At 42.6% G+C, this 21536-nt stretch overlaps 2 protein-coding genes across 5 annotated transcripts in view; one reads left to right on the top strand and one right to left on the bottom strand.

The window, feature by feature from the left end:
* Positions 1-21536, bottom strand: part of GALNTL6 (polypeptide N-acetylgalactosaminyltransferase like 6) — a gene marked incomplete at its 3' end in the record, with an annotated part of 1147279 nt that overhangs the window by 66513 nt on the left and 1059230 nt on the right. Inside the window, exon 8 of the mRNA XM_079925494.1 lies at positions 15212-15319. Within this exon, the coding sequence (XP_079781620.1) occupies positions 15212-15319 (108 nt within the window). The remainder of the gene's footprint in view (positions 1-15211; positions 15320-21536) is intronic.
* The window catches only part of LOC307188427 (uncharacterized protein), a 262819-nt gene that overhangs the window by 34901 nt on the left and 206382 nt on the right, over positions 1-21536 (top strand). For 3 of the 4 annotated variants that reach the window (XR_013828932.1, XR_013828934.1, XM_079925495.1), the window contains exon 2: positions 8894-8970. The exons of the other annotated variant lie outside the window; for it this stretch is intronic. The gene's annotated coding sequence lies outside the window, so the exon portion shown is untranslated. The remainder of the gene's footprint in view (positions 1-8893; positions 8971-21536) is intronic. 4 annotated transcript variants of the gene reach the window in all.

The raw sequence follows: 21536 nt of genomic DNA, 5'->3' as shown, positions 1-21536 counted from the left end.
GCCATGTGGGATCTTCCCGGACCGGGGCACGAACCTGTGTCCCCTGCATCGGCAGGTGGACTCTCAACCACTGTGCCACCAGGGAAGCCCCATCCTTCAGTTTGATGTCCTGTTTGGGGATCCTTCCTTCTTTCCTGCTGGCATTCCGCCCAGGCTTGCTCGCTACCTCGGTCATGCCGAGCTGAGTGGGTCACACACCCACTGTTCCTCACCTCTCAAACACGTCTCGGGTAGATGAGTGAGGCCTAGACTCGGAAGGTATGAGGGCAGTGGCAGAGACGAAGCTGACAACAGGAAGGTGGAAGCTCTGACTTCTTTCATATTCTTTAGCTCCTATAGAGAATTTCTTCCCGGACAAAATGTCCTCCCTGTCCTTTGGCCTCCTGACATGTGTCCTCAAAATTTCCCTCTTATGTCTCTCTTGCAGGTCTGTACCAGAATATGTCATTCCTTCTTCCTTTTCACGCCGAGTAAGTCAGCTTTCTCACTATCTGTCTCTGCTTCTCCTGGCCAGACGCTGAGGCTTACCTTTCCGTAACCAACAAGTCCTTTCCAGGTGTTTTGCTAAACAAAGGTCATTCCCCTAAAAGAAATTAAACAGCTGGTTCTTGAATTACACCCACCCAACGTTTGGTCGCATACTGGTTGGTGGCCCGCTATTGAAGACATTCCACAGTAGGTCCCTAAGTGTCCTCTCCAGCTTTATTCTCCTCCATGGAACTCTGCTCGGGAGATCTGCTCTGGTCATTGCCACTCCTTGTTCATGAAACAAGGAGACCACCGGACTGAGGTGGCTCTAATGCCTTGGTGGCCTGTGTAAGCAAACCGAAATGTAGCTTGTAAACGCCTCCAAGTTACAAGATCAAAACCTAAGGCCAGGGCCTTCCCTGGTTGCGCAGTGGTTAAGAATCTGCCTGCCAATGCAGGGGACACAGGTTCGAGCCCTGGTCCGGGAAGATCCCACATGCTGTGGAGCAACTAGGCCTGTGAGCCACAACTACTGAGCCTGCGCTCTAGAGCCTGCGAGACACAGCTACTGAGCCCACGTGCCACAACTGCTGAGCCTGCGCTCTAGAGCCCGTGTGCCACAACTACTGAAGCCCACACACCTAGAGCCTGTGCTCCGCAACAAGATAAGTCACTGCAATGAGAAGCCTGAGCACCGCAATGAAGAGTAGCCCCTGCTCGCCGCAACTAGAGGAAGCCCGCCCGCGTGCAGCAACGAAGACCCAATGCAGCCAAAAATAAATAAATTAAAAACAAAAACCCTAAGGCCAGCCCATCACAACCAACCAACCAGCTTTCAGCTACAGCCCATCAATGATTTCCTTCCTTTGCTTCTGCTGTTTCTCTGATCTGTGTAAGTCTTTCCCCAGCTCCTGTGGGTGGAGCATTTCTAACCACTTCCTGTCCGGCGCTGACTAATTTGAATTGATTTTTGCTTAGATAAACTCTTAAAAATTTTGTCTCATTTTATCTTGTTACGCAGGGAACCTACTTATACTAAAGAATTTATCCGGAATTCAAATTTAACTGGGCGCCCTGTAATTTTATTTGCTGAATCTGGCAACCCTACTCCCGACGTCCACAATAGGCATATAATATACGCTCCATGCATGTTTTTGAATTGATTAAGTGGCTGTACATGCAGAGTCTGGCATCTTTTGATGCTGTTGCCAATACAGAGTGAATGCTTTGCTTCGGTGGAAATCATTCCAGAGAAGCTTCAAGCTCTCTGCAGAGACGCCTGCTATGACGCACAGTTGACCTAAATATACTTCCCCGTCCCACTGCTTTTCTGTTTCTAATGGGGGTGGGGTGTCCTGCTGGCCCTCTCTCTGTGAAGCAAGCAGAGTGGGGGCAGCCACGGGCTCACGACAACAGCAGTGCTCACGGGTAGCTAGAGGTGAGTGTGCCACGTGGCTGGAACTGACAATTTATGGCCCACTGTTGGTTAAACTCAGTCAGAAAATAAGTAGGTGAAGACCTCTGTCTCTGCAGCCCTGGGCTGAGCTCCGTCCCGGCTCCTAGTGTAGTGTGGACAAAGGGGAGTTGGGGAGAGGGTTCAATCCCATTCAAGGTGGGTCCAAGAGGTTTTCACCCGCTAGGGCTGCACCCAGCATGGGACTCCTGTAACAGAGGAAGGTAGCTCCTGTGGCTGAGGAATACATTTATTTTCTGGTGTACGAAGCAAATGAAGGATTTCTCTGTTTTCAAAAGCTGCAGACCTTTGTACTTCTTGAATGACAAATGAAATAAAAATTGTTATGCTGAGCACCTCTGGGCACACGACATTGAGAGCCTCCCCTGTTTTTACGTCACCCCCTGTGGTTCCTTGTGTAACAGCAAGCCCCCGTATTCAACCCAAAGTGGTATTAACGTCTCCCTTCTCTGTGTTGCCCAAATAATTATTAACTCACTTAACACATTCAGCCCTGTAGTAGAGACCTTTAGAATTCAAGTCGTCTTCAGTGCATTCTCCAGCGCTACATCTTTCCTTAATTCTAATACTCATCGGGTGTTTGAATTGATAGTTTACCAGGAACACTTAATCACTTTGCTACCTCAGTCATAGGAACAGATTTCAGCTTTGACTGATCATCTTCATCATAAAGCATGAAGAAAGTAGCTATTTCTATTAAGCCTGCTGCTTCACCAAATGACACAAGTCTATCCACTAATTTTTTTTTTCCCCCAGCAACACTTTAGACCCTATGGCTTCAGTATCCTGAAAATTCAATCCCTATTCTGTTTCTGAGCATATTATCTGGGGGCTGATTGTTTCTCCGGCCGGCAGGCTACCCTGTGCATGTGAATTACCTGGGCCACCTCACCTCAGTTGCGTGTTTCTGCTTCTTTGTGGCGGGTGCAATCATACGTGCCCACTGGTGTGACCCCAGTGCACACGCTGCGCTTGAGTCAATGTTAAGCTATTGTATTATGGTGGCTTGAGTAATAGATTTCTCTTTCTTCAGCTATCATTTTTTCCGGTGGTTTTTCCAGAAATTGCTGATAACCAGCAAAGCCAGTCTCACCAGCAAGGTGCGTATTTGTCACAGTCACTTCTCCAGCAAGGAATCGCACCACTCTCCCATGACTCTGAAACTTGTGCTTTGATTGAAATGCGTTTCTTTCCTCCTCTTTGTAGCTTAAGAGCACTTCAGTAGCTCCTGAGTCCCGCCCCAAAGCCCTCTTATCACTGATGATGTGATAAATGTCATCATGGCTACAGCTCAAAAGACGATCTTTTTCAGAGAGCCTCAACTCAACACAATTATTTAGCCCAGCGCTATTTTTCTCTGATCTAGAGACTTCTTTGAAGTCAGTGGGATGCGTTCAGCATGAGGAGAGGATGGCTAATCTAGTCCTAAAAAGAGGCTTCTCTGACAGGCAATTTCCTCTCTCTTCTTCCCCAAGGCTGTGCAGGCTGTCTGCAAGTGGTTACATGCTCTTGGCTGGTTTAATATAATTTAATTATATCTCTATTATATTTTTGGGCCGAATATTTTGGATATTTATGGTAGTGTTTCTGATAGCATTTGATGTAGGCTTTAGATAGAGAACAAACAAAAAATAACTCCCCGAATTATTTAACTACATATCTTATTAAAAATGCACGTAAACCTAATTTAAAATGGTTTTATTGAGGAATAATTGATAGGCAATAAACTACTCGTGTTTAAAGTGTACAATTTGGTATACTTTGACATGTGTATGTATTACTGAAACCGTCATTGCAATCAAGATAATGAACATATCCATCACCTCCAATCATTTCCATATGCCTCTTTGAAATCTCTCTTCCCATCTCCTTTCTTAGGCACTTCTACCATCCCCAGGCAATCACTGATCTATTCAAAAAAATTTTTATTAAGACTTTATGTCTTTAGAGCAGTTTTTGGTTCACAGCAAAGTTGAGGGGCAGGGGCAGAGATTTCCCATGTGCGCCCTGCCCCTAGAGACGCATAGCTTCTCCCACTATCCATATACCCACAGAGTGGCGCATGTATTACAGGAACACACCATAATCACACAAAGTCCACAGTTTACATTAAGGGTCACTCTTGGTGTTATACACTGATCTACTTTTCATCACTATAATTGAGTTTGCATTTTCTAGGATTCTAAATATACTCATAAAATACGTGCTTTTTGTCTGGCTTCTTTCACCAAGTGTAATTATTTTGAGGCTCACCCACGTAGTTGCATGTACTACTTTTTATTATATTTTATAGACTACCTATAGATAGACCACAATTTGTGTATCCATTTACGTGTTGATGGGCAACACAGAAATACAAATGATCATAAGAGACTACTATGAAAAATTGTATGCCAGCAAATTGGGCAACCTAGAATAAACTGATAAATTTCTAGAAATGTATCATCTACCAAGACTGAACCGTGATGAAATAGAAAATCTGAACAGACTGATTACTAGTAAGGAGATGGAACAGGTAATCAAAAACATTCCAACAAGCAAAAGTCCAGGACCAGTGGCTTCACTGGTGAATTCCACCAATTATTCAAAAAAGAATTGGTACTAATTTTTCTCAGACTCGCCCCAAAAATAGAAGAGAATTCTTCCAAACTCATTTTACGAGGCCAGCATTACCCCAATACCAAAACCAGACAAGGATGCCACAGGAAAAGAAGAATTACAGGCTGATGTCCCTGATGAGCATAGATGCAAAATTCCTCAACAAAATATTAGCAAACCAAAATCAGGAATACATTAAAAGGACCATGTACCATGATTAAATGGGATTTATTCCAGGAATGCAGGGATGGTTCAACGTTTACAAATCAGTCAGTGTGATACACCACATAACAAAATAAAGGGTAAAAAAAATCATATGATCATCTCAATAGATGCAGAAAAAGCATTTGATAAATTTAACATACATTTATAATAAAAGCTCTCAGCAAAGTGGGTATAAAGGGAAGGTTCCTCAACATGATAAAGGCTACATATGACAAGCCCACAGCCAATATCATACTCAACAGTGAAAAGCTGAAAGGATTTCTTTTAAGATCAGGAGCAAGACAAGGATTCCCACTCTCATCACTTTTATTCGACATAGTATTGGAAGTCCTAGCCACAGCAATTAGATAAGGAAAAGAAATAAAAGGAATCCAGATTGGAAAGGAAGAAGTAAAACTGTCACTATTTGCAGATGACATGATACTACCTATATAAAATCCTGAAGACCCAATTAAAAAACTGTTAGAACTAATACATAAATTCAGTAAAGTTGCAGGATACAAAATCAATACACAAAAGTCTGTTGCATTTCTGTACACTAATAATGACCTATCAGAGAAATGTAAAAAGAATCTCGTTTACAATTATATCAAAAGAATAAAATACCTAGGAATACATTTAACCAAGACCTGTATATCGAAAACTGTAAGATATTAATGGAAGAAACTGAAGAAGACACAAATAAATGGACAGATATTCCATCCTCTTGGATTGGACGAATTTAACAAACATAACTCTGAAATATTGCAGGTTTGGTCCAGACCACCACAATGAAGCAACTGTCACAATAAAATGAGTCACATGAATTTTTTGATTTCTCAGTTCGTATAAAAGTAATGTTTACACTATACTATAGTGTAAAGTTATTATTTACACTATAGTATATACTATACTATACTATATACTATACTATAAAGTTATCATTTATACTATACTGTAGTCTATTAAGTGTGCAATAGCATTATGTATAAAAAATGTACATACCTTAATTAAAACTACTTTTTTGCTAACACATGCTAACCATCATCTGAGCCTTCAACAAGTCATAACCTTTTGGCTGGTGGAGGGTCTTGCCTCGATGTTGATGGCTGCTGACTGGTCAGGGCAGGGGTTGCTGAAGGCTGGGGTAGCTGTGACAGTTTCTTAAAATAAACAACAGTGGAGTCTGCCACATCCATTGACTCTTCCTTTCACAAATGATTTCTCTGAAGCATGACATGCTGTTGGATAGCATTTTACCCACAGTAGAACTTCCTTCAAAACTGGAGTCAACCTTCTCAAACCCTGCTGCTGCTTTATCAGCTGAGTTTATGTCATTTTATAAATCCTTTGTTGTCATTTCAACAATCTTCACAGCATCTTCACCAGGAATAGATTCCATCTTAAGACACTACTTTCTTTGCTCATCCCCAAGAAGCAACTCCTCACCCATTCAAGTTTTTATCATGAAACTGCAGCAATTCAATCACATCTTCAGGCTCCACTTCTAATTCTAGTTGTCTTTCTCTTTCTACCACATCTCCCCCTACTTCCTCCACTGAAGTCTTGAACCCCTCAAAGTCATCCTTGAAGGTTGGAATCAACTTCTTTCAAACTCCTTTTTAACGCTGATATTTTGACCTCTTCCCATGAATCGTGAATGTTCTTAATGGCATCTAGAATGGTGAATTCTTTCCAGAAAGTTTTTATTTACTTTGCCCAGATCTATCAGAGGAATCACCATCTATGGCAGCTATAGCCTTAGGAAATGTTTTTCTTAAATAATAAGACTTGAAAGTAGAAATTACTCCTTGATCTGTGGGCCACAGAATGAACGTTGTATTAGCAGGCATGAAAACAACATTAATCTCATTGTTCGTCTCCATCAGAGCTCTTGGATGACCAGGTGCATTGTCAATGAGCAATAATATTTTAAAAAGCATCTTTTTCTTGAGCAGCAGGTCTCAACAGTGGACTTAAAATATTCAGTAAACCATGTTGTAAACAGAGGTGCTCTCTTTCTATCTTTCATAGTTTCTGTGGGTCAGGAACTTGGGAGTGGTTTGACTAGGCAACGTGGCCTGTATTTCTCATGAGTTTCAGTTGGATTTTGGCTGACGAACCAGTCATCTTAAGCCTCCAAGGGGGCTGGAAGATCTTCCAAAGTGGCTCCCTCACGTGTCTGGCAAAGCGGTGCTTGCTATTGGTAGGAGGACTCAGTTTCCTCCATGTGGGCCTCTTTACAGGGCTGTGTGAGTTTCCATGTCATGACATGGTGGCAGGCCTCCCCCAAAGCCATCCATCCAAGAGATCAAGGTGGAAGCTGCAGTGCCTTTTATGACCTAGCTTCAGAAGCAAAAATAGGATGACAGGGCAAAAAAAACATGCTTTCTGTTTCGTTTTGTCTTATTTTTCTCATCCCTTAAGACCGTATTGGACTGAGATTGAGGGTCAGAACATGATGGAATTATTTTTCATGAGCTAAAAAAAAATTATGAGAAAGTGGAGATAACCAGTTGTTGTGGGAATTGTTGAAGGGGTGCCGATAGAAACAGAGGTCTCTGTGTTCCAGTGAGGACGTATGGCCCACAGCTAGATGATGGCCAGCCTGTCTGAGTCTATCCAGGACCCAAACAAGTTCTGGCACGTTGAGGACGGAAGCACTGGTTCCTCCAGAGGCAACACCACAAGCTAGAAGTTGATGCTGTTACTGGGAATGATGGTGGTGGTGTGGCTTCTCCCATGACTTTACGTGGGGTGGGGGGGCAGAGGCAAGCGGGAGCACAAAGCAAAGGGCAGATCTTACGTGCTGCAGAGTGGGGACTTCCTCTGACAAACAAGTATGTGAGCACACAGAGGAAGACTTTGGGGGCGTCTAGAGACACCTGGGAATGATGGGAAGGGCGTTCACCTGGCAGTCAAGCCCATGGTGTCTCCTGCTGTCACAACCTGAGTGCAAAGGACAGTGTGATCTCGTTTGTGGATGATGATTATTGATCCATTTGCTATACACATCGCATATCATGTATATAGGTCACAACCAGCATCTTCTGACCATCAGCTAAGGAGAGTATCTAGTGTTTTGTTCCTCCACAAGAACACCCACAGCAAGCAGTCCAACAAATTGTGATGGAACTAAATGGTGCTGAAGCATTGTTCTATCTGTTATTAGAAGACCCTGTTTTAGTTTCCGTACTTTCAAAAAAGGCAAAAAAAAAAAACCTTTATGTTTTTAACAGCTCACGCAGGGTTCTTAAGTTGAAAACTACATCTGTTCAAAGTTTAGGCAATCTGTGAAATTTTATTTTTATAAAGCATTTTCCAAATTAGAACACCAAGAGCATCCGGACACCACAAAGCCGCCCATTGGTTTTTGACCATTTCTCAGTTTATAGAGTAGCAAGCGGAACTGTTTTCTCCACCTCACACGACATTAGAAAGGAAATGTGCTTGGGCTGGAATTGTAGTTGGAGATGGAATTCTTGCCATGAACTAATAAACAACTGGAAACAAGGGTGATTAGAATGGAAATGACACAGCAGAGGCCTCCAGCAGCGTCACTCTGCATTTACACATCTCAGGGTAAGAAGCTCATTCCCCTGAATGAGTCCCTCTGAGCCAGGTGCTCCTGCGATTTCATCGTCCAGTTGAGGCCCCAAAAGGCAGAGTCATAGAGCAGCCAGTTCTGCTCCCTCTTGCAAGAGTTGCATTTTTGGTTACGGAGATTATGGCAAACTTGTGGGAGTTTGGGGGGAAAGTACGTAGAGGAAATAAGAAGAAGACCAAACGAAAAGTTAGTTTTGAGAAGTTTGGTGGGAAATCGCTGAATTTTAAAGTAATGTTGTCTTTACCTCGCATATTGTGTTCACGAAACTTTCAAATGGTAAGAGACTGTACCCGTCAGTGATTTGCTACTTCACTTTCTGTTTCGGTGTCTATGTTTGGTATGAAAATTCTATGCTTTACCTCCATATTATTTAAGCATTTTAGAGACAAAGTGTGATTCTGTTGTTTTTTGTTAAATGAAGAGCTAAAAAACATGGATGCTTAAAATTCTCAGACCCCTGGGGTAGGAATTAAGGGAGCAAGTGAGGGTCAAGCCGTGGGGAACACATTAGTGTTTCACGTTTTCCCATCTCCTCTCCCTAGGTCCTTGGCAGATGGAATAGTTTTCCTCATTTTCCTCACATGCAAAACAAGCGGTAGAAAAAGGGACATCATTGAAGGTTAGTATGAGTGCTGTACAGGCAGAAACTTCTCTCTAGTGGGGACTGTCCTTGGGTGAGGTGACATTCTGTTACAAAGGGGAGGCTTGATTTAATTAAAAGGTCCAATGCTCCTGGCTTAGGATATGGGGCAAGCTCTATGCATTTCCGCCTGGCACATGGTGGGCACTTGATAAATATTTATTGAAGAATTTCTGCAGCCTGAGCCTTCTTTGTGGCAAGAGATGACATTTATCTTCATAACCCGCAATGGACTCATCAAATCTCAATGATTTATTGAACCATTATTGTCACATAATAAAGTTATGATTGATTTTTAGGGAAGCTATCAGGAAAAATGAGGAAATACTATTTATGAAAGATGCTTGAATTTTTTTTTTTTTTTTTTTTGCGGTACGCGGGCCTCTCACTGTTGTGGCCTCTCCCGTTGCGGAGCACAGGCTCCAGACGCGCAGGCTCAGCGGCCATGGCTCACGGGCCCAGCCGCTCCGCGGCACGTGGGATCCTCCCAGACCCGGGGCATGAACCTGCATCCCCTGCATTGGCAGGCGGACTCTCAACCACTGCGACACCAGGGAAGCCCAAGATGCTTGAATTTTTAAATAAAAAGTTCAATATGGTGATTCCTCAAAAAATTAAAAATAAAACGACAGTAGGATCCAGCTTACCCCTCTTCTGGGTATTTTTCCGAAGAATATGAAAACACGAATTTGAAAAAAATATATGCACCCTTATGTTCATTGCAGCATTATTTACAATAGCCAAGATATGGAACAAGGTAAGTGCCTATCAACAGACGAATGGATAAAAACGATGTGGTATATATACACAATGGAATATTACTTAGCCATAAAAAGATGACATTTGCCCTTTGTGACATGGATGGACCTTAAAGTTACTATGCTAAGTGAAACAAGACAGACAAAGATAGACAAACACTGTGTGATTTTACTCATATGTGGAATGTACAAAACAAACAGACATACAAAAAACAAAATAAATGAACAAGCCAAACCGAAGAAAAACAAACACGTAGACTCAGAGTAGTGGTTACAGAGGGGAAATGGGGGCAAACTGAGTGAAGGGGACCAACTGCATGGTGGTTGACGGAAACTAAAGTTTTGGTGGTGAGCACTGTAGTGAATACAAAAGTAGAAATATAGTGCTGTACACACGAAACTTACATAATGTTATAAATCAATTTTACCTCCATAAAAATAAAATTTAAAAGTGCCATCTAAATAGGAGATATTATATTTTAAAATATGGCCAGGAGGGGAGAGAAACACATGAGAGCAGTAGGTGAATCATCTTTAGTTCTTGCCACGAGTACTGGACAGACTCATTGCCCTTTTGGTTACACTGTAAGGAAGAATTTGAAATAGTTATTGTTTTGAGAGGAATTGCATCTGCACAGAAGTCCTAGCCATTTATGAAAGCTGTCTTTTGGGAAGAGTTCATTATTTTCTGCCCTTTGGGGGAAAGCCCATGATAGGCCACCGTGACCCCAAACTCAAGGACAGTTTCAAACGAAGCATCTGAATCCTGCAGCTTTCAGAGAAGTCGGACGAAGTGCGGGCTGCTGTTGGCGGCCAAGGTAGTGGTGCTCCGGCTCTATTTGCTGGGCAGCTTCATGAGAAGCAACTGGTTTACAGTCATGACGGGGGAAAGGTCACTTTGTGGGAGAGTCGACTTCCCATTCATCACCATCCTTGATTGCCTTCTTGGCGATTTCATTTTCTGACATCAAACTAGTCCTTTTGAAGAAAATCTGGCAAAATCTGGTTTTTGTGGGCTCTCAGAATCCTGGATGGGTAGTCCACGCACGTCCAGGTCTGGCTCTCCTCGAGCCTGTGTGCAACGGTCGCTTAGGACCCAGCTTATCTAAATCCAACCTCAGCATCCGTCCCTTCCTCTCGTCCCTGTATCTGTACCTTTGTGTCTCAGATGTGGCGACGAAAACTTTGCAGTCACGTCTGACCTCTCTATTCTTGCACAGGGTGGCAAATCAATGAAAATCTCCCAGGAAGTTTTCTTTACAGATGCTTCTTGCATTCAGAATGTTACTTTCTTTAGTCTTTCTCTCCTTTAATATTTACCTGTTGGCTGATCTTTCCATTTTACCCTGACACTTCCTGTTCAAAACCCCCGAGTGCCTCCCTGCAGTCGGTAAGGGAAAGGTATACACCTTGGCCTGCATTCTGTCTCCACTGCACCGTCCCAGTTTAACTGCGGCAGCCCAAACGCAATCCTTTGTCACTCTCTGTGTTTGCTCATTCCTACCTGGCCCTCTTCTCCTGCTGGGGCTCCCCCAGGACTCCCGGCCACTCCAGTTTGTTGCGAGCATTGGACAGACACAGTCCCAGCTCTGCTCGTGGGACGTTTCATCTCCATCCCCTTTAACAATCCATTATTATGGGGATTTGATTTTGGCTTTATAGCTCTTATCCTGAAATTTGGACAGTGGTTGCCATGACATGCAAGATGAAATTTAAAAAAGAACAGTTATCGATCTTACGTCAATGGCAAAACACAGAAGGATACAATCCCCCAGTTTGGGCATCTCTTACAGACTCAGGGTGAGGGTCGGGTCCTGCTTTGTCTCCTGTGCAGCCGAGTAAGCCTCCAGGACCCCATCCACAGTCCGCAGGGCTGCCCTGCTCTGCAAGGGGCCCTCCTGGGGACACGCCCCGGCCACGTGTTCCGAGGGGACCACATCGTGCTGCATCAGCTGGTGTGTTTAGCCGTGGGGTGGCTATTCTGTGCCTCTGTTATGTCACCGATCTCAGGTCCAACGGCATGATTGCCTCAAACACACTGGCATTCACAGGGAAGTCTGAGATGCCCGAAGTGGCTTCTGCAGGGCACGTGGCTCATGACACAGGCTGTCGCAGTGAAGGGTCTCCTCGGAGGGTCTCCACCGAGGGTCTCCCCCCTCTGCCACTCAGCCACTTGGCTGTTCACGCCTCTGTGTAAAGGACAGTCAGTGCCATCCCAAGGAGGGGATGTCTGTCCCCTCGGCCCTGGGGACTTTCTGGTCCCCCTGCAGCACTAGGGGTGGGCAGCCCTTCCCTCAGGGACTGGCCATTTTCTCCTGGAGAGAAGGTATCACAGCTGTGCCCGGTGTACTGACATTGGACCCCGAGGTAACATGGTGAAACATTTGGTTTTACTCATGACACGTGGACACTCTGATTCCCTGATGAAGCTGAATTGTAGGGCACAATGTCCCAGAATTTTGCATTTGGTGGGAATTGACATAGGGAGGCTAATTCTTATTCTTGCCAAATAAGGGCATTAATAAAAATCTACCATCTCTTATACTGTCATAAGAGGAGAAAAAAAAGCCTAAGATTGATGCATAAAAACATGTTATTAAATGGAATAGATTTAGCTTCGTGATTCTCAGTTTTCTCAGTTCACTGAGGCTGGGTGAAAAGTGGGCCAGGAACTGGTCCACCGGTCCTGAGTTTGGGAACCACGATTCTGCGAACCATGTTCATCTAACTGAAGTATCCTTGAAGGTCCGAGTTCAGTGCCGCCGCTAGTGTACCCCACCCCTCCTCTTCCCGCCACCACACACATCTTTACAACACGTTTGAACAACTATCCGTATTTGCTGTCTTGTGTTGTCCTCTAATGGTTTCGTGTGTAGACATCTTGTCTCTTCCAGCCAGACTGTCTAGGTAAATAGAAGGCACTGACTAGCTAATTATTTGCATTTCTTTCTATGATACATGCTGGTTTGCTATTTAGAGGACTGTAGGCTATTCACACGTGTGTGTGTGTGTGTGTGTGTGTGTGTGATGCGTGTGTGTTGTGAAAGTCAGCTGGAGCCCTCTATTTACATAGGCACATAAAAGAAGGGTGCACATTTCTGAAGAAATAAGTGAGCTTTGTGATAAGAAAATTAGCCTGTGGAGTTTCCTCCATCTTTCTCTCCGTTTCCTGCAAGGCTGGAAGGATGAACTCCCTATTGTGTGGACCTGGCCCTGCATTTGAGCATCTGTAAAGTCTCCTCATTTGTGATGATTCAGGGTGTAGCAGGTAGTTGAGATTCTCAACTACCTGCAGGGTGTAGCAGGTAGTTGAGATTCTCCCACAAAATATCAGAATTGTTTTTCATTTTAATACGCTTTTTTATTTAAAAAAATCATAAAATGTTTCTTAGAGTGACAGCTGAGCCTCAATATTTATGACTTTCTGATTGCTCTAGCAGTTTAGAGAAAAAATAAAAAGGAGCTTCAAGTAAAATTTAAGTGGAAAAGATTAAAATTCAGAATTATGGATGTTTTTTCATTTGAATAAATCCTCCCTCTTTGCTGGAAATTTTATGTGCCAGCCCGTTTCCCTATAGTTGACAGTCTTTGAAGAAGGACTTAATTTCTTTCTTCGAAGTATATGAACAGAGTTATTTTTTGAAGATCCGCACAACTCCCTCCCACCACCCCCCCCCCCCCAGCTTCTAGACTCTACTTTTGGCTGCAAACCAAGCACACACACCACCCATCTTGCACATAAAAGATTCAGTTTGGGACACAAGCGTGGAGCGTATGAGTGAGTGAAATGGACAGACGACAGAACATCATTATCTTGGGGATGTTTTAAACTGCTGCTACTGATGATAGCCACACAGCTGATTTATGGTATATGCTCAAAACTGTTTAGTCATTTCCCTTTTTGGGAGTTCATGAGTTTTCAGATTCATATGTATTAAGTCTTATGCCTAAATTAAATCATATTTCCTAACCCCCAATGCAGCTCTTTAATCACTTTGTGATTGGTTTCTTTTCTTCAAATAATATGTTTCTCTAACAACTTAATGGAGTATGTTATTAACGTCTGATTAATCTTTTGCGGATGGAGGAATAATATGACTACCTCCCTTCAAGGTGTATGTAATGTAACTTCATTACTATTAACTCAAACTGCTGTAAGAGAGATTATGGTGCGCCCAGGAAAACAAAGAACACGGACGTCATTGACAAATAATCTCAGAAAGGGAATAAGGCAGAATCCTCCTTCCCCAAAAAGGACTCACTATAAATGAGAATTTTATTATACTTCATTAAAATGTTTACGTTTTAGTAAGACCTTAGACCTGCGGCATTTTCTTGTCTTAGTTTTTCCTGACTCATTAATTCTTTCAACACAGCTTGGTGAGTGACACCGACCCTTGTTCTAGGTGCCGGGAGAATAGTAGCAAATAATTCCGAGAGAAACTCTGCCTGTGTGGGATTGATACTCTCATGAATCCTGATGAATTAGTTTATATTTTTTTAAAAGCTTGTTGTGTGAGCTTACTGAACTTTATATAAAAGACTTGATTATATATTGCAGCCTTATTAGTAAAAGAACAAACATGAATCATTTGGGATTAGATTCTTAGGGGAACATGGTGCAGAGGGTGTTGGTGAAACACCCTTTCTCTAGACCTGGGGTCTTAGCAGTAGCAGGTACAGATTGTGGTGCCTGAAATTGATGGAGTGACGAAAAAAGGGACACAGAAAACGGGAATTGTCAGGATTGTTTCCAGAAGGTATCATGACCACGTTCTCCCAAACATTGTAAAAGGCAGAAGAGAAAAGCATCCTTGCGTCTGGTCTAAGATAAAGGTTTTACTCAAAACAATATCTTAAAAAAAAAAATCTTGGACTTGACCAGTTTTGGAATTTTGAGGATGGGGTAGAATTTTAGGCAGAGCTGGCCCTGATTAAGAATGAGAGGAAGACGGAGTTCGGGAGACACCTCTCCGCATCCCGTTTACCCTGTTCTCCATCTGACTTATCCTGTTACACTCCCTGTGAGGGGTCCATTCTGAAGACCTGGGATTAAACCCCAACTTTGCTATTTGTCACTCGTGTACGTGAAAGAGCCACCTTGCTAAGCCTCAGTTTTCTCATCTACAAAATAAAGATAAGAATATTAAGCTCCGAAAGTATAGATGAAGACTAAATATAATATGCAAATATAGTAATATATAAATATAATGTATGTGCAAGTGCTTCGATACAATTAATAACAAGACTTAGCATCATAACTAATACTTCCTTAAGGAATGGAAATAAAACTCTGAGAAACACAGGAACCTCTACATTGAAAGCCTGCCAAATGGAATGGCCAAGCTGTGGATTTGTACGTTGATCAGACGGTGCCTTGGATTAAACCACGTGTGAGGCTTCACATTTCGCACACGGAAAACCATAGCAAACCCCACTTATTCTGATCCCTGGTTACTCACTCTTGCCAGACTGGTCCCGGATGGAACTTTATAAGGGACGTACTTCCTGTAGATATGACCAACTCTAGAACATGGAACGTCAAACATTTCTCCTCCACACATCCAGACCTAAAGAGGGGAAATTAAAAGTATAATAAAAGCGAACGGTACCTTTCATACCAAAAGACCCAAATTATTAGTAAGATTCATACAAAATCTTAAAATCTCTTAAAGTCTCTAAATCAATAATTTCTGTTTATTATCAATGGCCAACCAAGGGGAAAAAAACCCACATTTTAAAAAAGCTAGATTCATAGGAGTATAGAACCAAAATATTAGTTCAGTAAATCTAATTTCCATAGATAACATGTTGACATATTTTTTATTCTCGTAGAATTTTAACACAACTATTGTAATAAACTGACATTTAATGGTTAGACATCTTATTTATATAGATATTTGTTTTGACAATCTTGTGAAGTCATTAGAAGAAATAACATTGGAATTTGTGTCAGTTAAAAAAGGAATTTCTAAAATAGGTGAATGAATGAAGCCACTTAGGTATATCCATAATTTATCTAGATACTGAAACTTTCAGTAGAGCTCACCTTAAGAATCAGAGTTGCATTCTAATTTCTCCCCACTCCCGATCTTTTCTTAGGTACAGAAAATAATTGGTTAGTGATGTGTACTCAAGAGATGTTAAACTCAGGGTATCTGTTAAGATGTTGTACTTATAGGTAGTGATAAAAATTAATTGGTTATGTTTTCCCATGACTGCCCACTCAAACCATTAATCCTGGTTTTATACAACAGGCTGCACTGTAAACGGGCTAATTATCAAAACATAAATGCAGGCTTCATATATGCTAGATTTTTAGCTATTTTCATTGCAAGAAAATGATTTAAAAAAAGAGTTAGATACTTTAATGGTTAGTTTTATGTGTCAAAGGCTGCACCAGAGCGTCCAGATAGTTGGTCAAACATGACTCTGGCTGTTTCCATGAGGATGTTTTATGGATGAGATTAACATTTAAATTGGTGGATTTTGAGTAAAGCAGTTTCTCTCCGTGATGTGGGTGGACTTATCCAATCAGTTAAAGGCCCTTGAAGAACAAAGACTGACCTGCCTCAAGCAACAAGGAACTCTGCCAGCAGACTGCCTGCTTTTGAACATGAAAGGCAACTCTTCCCTGCATCTTCAGCCTGCTGGTCTACCTTGCAGATTTTTTGGATTTACCAAGCTTCCTCAATCCCATGAGCCAATTCCCTTAAATAAATCTCCCTCCATATAGGTACCCCGTTGGTTCTGTTTCTCTGGAGAACCCTGACTGATGCAGATACACAGCTTCGTTTAAAGTGAAATATTGGAAGAGAGAAAGAGAAATGTTTATGTCTTAACTTACATTTGCTTCCATCTTCTTTCACTAAGAGGAATGGCACCCTAAGTAAGACTGGTGAACAAACAGTGATGAATGGAATCCCAAGGGGATGGCAAATGGATTATGAAAACAATACTCAGTTGCTCTAACTCCTGAGAGTTCAGGACTATTCATGGTATCAATTTCAACTTGGCTTTAGATCAAGTCGTCAGAACTATGCATAGATCATGTAAAGCTGGGAGGGGCAGAGAACATTCTAAACTACAGTACCGACATCTGGAAAGATCCCGAGAGGCTGGAGCTATTATATAAGATTAAACATAAAAAGGGTAAATATAAGGACCTGTCCCCAGACCTGCAAAAATCAACTCTTCCAGAGCAGGAGAAGGTAGAAAAAAGACTGAGTAGCACAAAACACATCACCAGCAAAATATGGAGAGTTTAGGGATTAAAGGTCTTGATCTATCTACCTGAAGTCTTATGCTAATTTCTGAGAAAATGCTTTATATTCCCTTGTAAAGAGAATTACCAACATGGGGAAGGGATGCAAACTGTGTCTTAGAAAGAAACAATTGGAAGAATGGAGGTTCGTAGTCTTGATAAGATAAAATTCAGAGAAGTGCTTTTCGAATATCTGAAGAACCTAACATTTGGTAGTGATGTTCGTAGAACCCCAAGGAGCTAGGACTAGGATTAATAGGATAGAGCTATAAAGAGACAGATTGCAACTCAGTGGAAGGAGGAAATTTGTAATAGGCAGCTCGGATAAAGATGAAATGGGCTTCCTGTATTGCTAGGTGTGTTGAAATCCACAGTTGATGACATTTTGTAGACAAGAATGTAACTCTGGTGGACAGTTGATCTAGCCGATATTTTAGGTAATTCTAATAATAAGAGTTAGCATTTATGAATGCTTACTGTGCTCTTTTTCATTTAATGCCCACAACTCAATGACAGACTTTACTATTTCCCCAGTTATATAGGTGGGAACATGGCAGCCTACAGGCTAACTTGTCCAAAGCTGCAGAATTGGCCACATCCAGAACAGAGATATGCATCCTAGTGATCTAACTCCAGTGCCCACCTACTAAGTCAACAGTTTATCTACAGAGTCAGCAAACTTTGTTGTAAAGGGCCAGATAGTAAATACTTCAGGCTTTGTGGGTTATATGGTCTTGCAACTAAGAAACTTTGCTAAGAAGAGACATGACTGTATTTCAGTAAAACTTTGTTGACGTAGATAGGCAGTGGGTCATAGTTCGCTGGTCCCTGTTCTATAAGATACACAATCCTTTCAAACACTGAAATTCAGGGATTCTAAGATACTACATATGGGAGGTTGCATTTTCCCAACTTAGACACCACAATATCTCCCATTGCACATGCCCCTCTACAATGTGACCTTGGTACCCCCCACTGAGATGTGGGACTATGTTCCCTGTCCTTGAATTTGGGTGTGCTTGTGAATTCTTAGGCCTGTAGAGGACAGCAGAAGTGACTGAGGTCATGAAAGGCATAGCTTCTGCCTGTCCCCTGGGGCACTCGTTTTTGCAAATTTGAGCTGCCATGTAAGAAATCTGACACCTTGAGGAGACCCCACTGTAGAAAGTTTGGGCCACATGAAAGGTCACGTGTAGGCGCTCGGGCCGACAGCCTCAGCTGTTTTCACCAACACCCAACATCAACTGCTGGGCATGTAGATGAAGATTCCTCTAAATGATTCCAGCCTCTAGCTGTGACCCTAGATACCATGCAGCAGAAATGAGCTCTCTCCTTTGTACCTTTTCTGAATTTGGGACCCAGGAATTTGATACAATGCTTGTTTTATGCTGTAGATTTTGGGGTGCTTCGTCAGGCAGTAATAACTGGACTACAGACTTCCAAATCCGCGGTGGAGGTGACCTCTAACACGGGATAAAAATTTACAGGTCACCCACAGATTTTATCTCATCCTACTGTGGGAGATACAGTGCAGGACGTACAAATTTCCATGCTCACTTCTTCCGGGGCTCACTGCCAGGCTATAATCCCCAGCTCCTTGGTATTCAGAAGGGGCTGTATGCTTGTTTCTTGCCAGTGGAATGTGGACAGAAGTGATGTGCATCACCTCTGGGCTCAAGTCAGTAAGCGGGGACTTCCTTTCTCCCCTTCATGATTCTCTTCTTCCTCAGAGCCTGATGAATTGCAGAAGATCCAGAGGAGGCCTCTGAGCCCCTAGAAGGTGGTGGAGTCACTAGGCAGATGGGGCCTGAGTGTCTGGAAACCGGGGTGGAGCAGAGCACACAGCTTCCTTCTCTCCCAGGGCTGAAGTGTAGCAGCTGCATGACTGATGCTAAGTTACCAAGATTTGGGGATTATTACAGCAGTTGGTCCACTCTAAGAACCCTGTTTTGTTTGGTTCTATTTTCAGTCTCTTCTGACATTTTAACTCAAATACAGTGAATTTTTTAAGTACAGTTTTAATTTTATCAAAAACTTTATTGAATCAAACAGCCTGAATATTTGTGAGATTATTTCCTTTTATTAACTGTGCATTTCATTTTATTTTTGTTTAATTTATAAATTTATTTATTTAGTTTTGTCTGCGTTGGGTCTTCGTTGCTGTGCACGGGGTTTCTCTAGTTGTGGCGCACGGGGGCTACTCTTGGTTGAGGTGCGCGACCTTCTCATGGCGGTGGCTTCTCTTGTTGTGGAGCATGAGCTCTAGGTGCACGGGCTTCAGTAGTTGTGGCTCGTGGGCTCAGTAGTTGTGGCACGCGGGCTCAGTGATTGTGTCGCACGGGCTTTGTTGCTCCGCGGCGTGTGGGATCTTCCCGGACCAGGGCTTGAACCCGTGTCCCCTGCATTGGCAGGTGGATTCCCAACCACTGCGCCACCAGGGAAGTCCCAGTTGTACATTTTAAAGAGAGACAGTTTGAAAGTAATTAGACAATAGATGCAGGGGTGGGAAACCGGAGGGCAGAGAATGTTCAGGAGTCCTGTGTGTAATCAAATGTCAGAGGTAGGCAAGTGTCAAGGCAGAGAAGCTTTCCTACCATCCGCAGCTGGGAGAGAGTGATTGGTTGGCCCAGGTGTTTATTTTTCATGAAAAGGGGACCGCATTTCTCTCATCATTTGGTGAGGTGGCCAATCCCTCTTGCGGGACAAGGGGATGGTGACAAAGGACAGCCATAATAGAAAGTTAAATAAATCCTCGTTGCCTTCCTTTCCAAGGTAGGGCAAAAAAATAACCAAACACACACACAAAAATGAAATTCTAATTCTCTTTGGAGGGTCACTGTAATACAGTTTTTAAAGATCTTTCTATGGGTGTGTAACAAATTACCAGAACTTGGTGTCTTCAAACATCACACATTTATTTATGATCTCCCGTTTCTGTGGGTCAGAGGTCCTGTGGGCTCCGTGGGGTCCCCTGCCTGGCGTCTCACGAGGCTGAAATCCAGGTGGTGGCTGGACTGAGCACTTATCTGGAGCCTCTGGGGAAGAACCTGCCTTTAGGCTCATTTAGTTCCTGACAGCTGTAGGACCAGGGCCCGTTTCCTTGCTGGGGATGCCCAGGGCTGCTCCCAGACCCATTCTCAGTTCCTTTTTCTGGGAACTCTCCATCTTAGCCACGGCTAACCGCCCTCACATAGAACCCTTCTCAGGCTTTAAATCTGCCTGACTTCTTGTGCTCCCTGCTGGGGAAAACTCCCTGCTCTACAGGGGCTCCTATGCTGTAAAGCAACTATACGCCAATAAAAATAAAAAAAAAAAAAAAAAAAAGAGCATGGTCTAGCTTGGCTGGGAAAAAAGAAAAAAAGACCTTACTGAGTTGTGAGAATTAACTGAGCAAAATAGATTTAAAGGCAGTAGTACAGTTTCTGTAAGAGTATTCACTCAATAAATATAGTAATTTATTGAGTCTCAATCAATCAATCAAGGGGCCCCTGTGATTAGTTTAGGCCCACCAGGGTCATTGTCCTAGCTTAGCGTCAACTAACTAGAAATTACCTTTGCCATGACTTTTTTGCCCTGGAATATAACTTAAGTGTAGGAGGAAGCCAGGGAAGAGGGGCAACTTGGAATTCTGCCCACCGCCATCACCAATGAAGCAAATGTTATGCCTTCTATTGGTAACCTACTCCAAATTCTTAAAATTCTCCCCCTCAGAAATTTTTCTTTATAGCTAAGTCCAATTCAGAAAATGTCTGTCCAGATTTTTCAAAAAATGCTAACACCAGTGTTAGAAAGGAATCCTAGAATTTATTTTTTTTCTCCATATTGCCACTGTGATCACTTAAAAGCATGAATCTGAGTCTATCATGCTTCCATTTAAAATCCTTCGGTGGTTTTCTGTTGCTGCCAGGGTAGCGTTACAACTCCTGCATAAAGATTCCCAAGCCTTGCATTATCTCATCTTTGCTTAACTGTCCCTCAATCACTCTCTCCTTTCTTCCCCTCCCTCCTCCCCCATCTGGTCTAGTTTTGATTCTCTACAAAGGACCAAGTTCCCCTCCTCAGGGCTTGCTGCTGTAAAGTTTTCTCTCTAAAGAAATTCTCCCCTTCGTCTTTCCTACCCCTTGACTGGTGTTTCCTATTTATTTTCCAAATTTCACCTAGATTTGTCAGGACTCCTGTTTTATACTCTCTTTCCATCCCGTACTTCTCTTTTCAGGTAATTCATGAATCAAGTCGACAAACAGGGTAGCGAGCAGTTACTGTATGCCAGGCATCATTCACTGTTGGAGATTCAAAGTTCTGAACGCATGGAACTTTCTTTCAAGTAGAGACAGTGCTTATGACAACAGGAATCAAGTGACTTATTTGCATGTGCGTAATGATTCGCTTCATGTTTAGATAATAGATATTTGTTAAGTGTGATCATCTCATTCAATTATGCTTATACTCCTACTTATGTAGGGGCCCTAAGACCTTCTCCATTTAGTTCCTCTTCTTATGACCTCAGGGCCAACTTGCTTTCA

The sequence above is a fragment of the Stenella coeruleoalba genome (genome assembly GCF_951394435.1).
Source record: "Stenella coeruleoalba genome assembly, chromosome: 7".
In the NCBI taxonomy this organism is placed as follows: Eukaryota; Metazoa; Chordata; class Mammalia; order Artiodactyla; family Delphinidae; genus Stenella; species Stenella coeruleoalba.
This window is presented reverse-complemented; position numbering and strand designations above follow the sequence as displayed.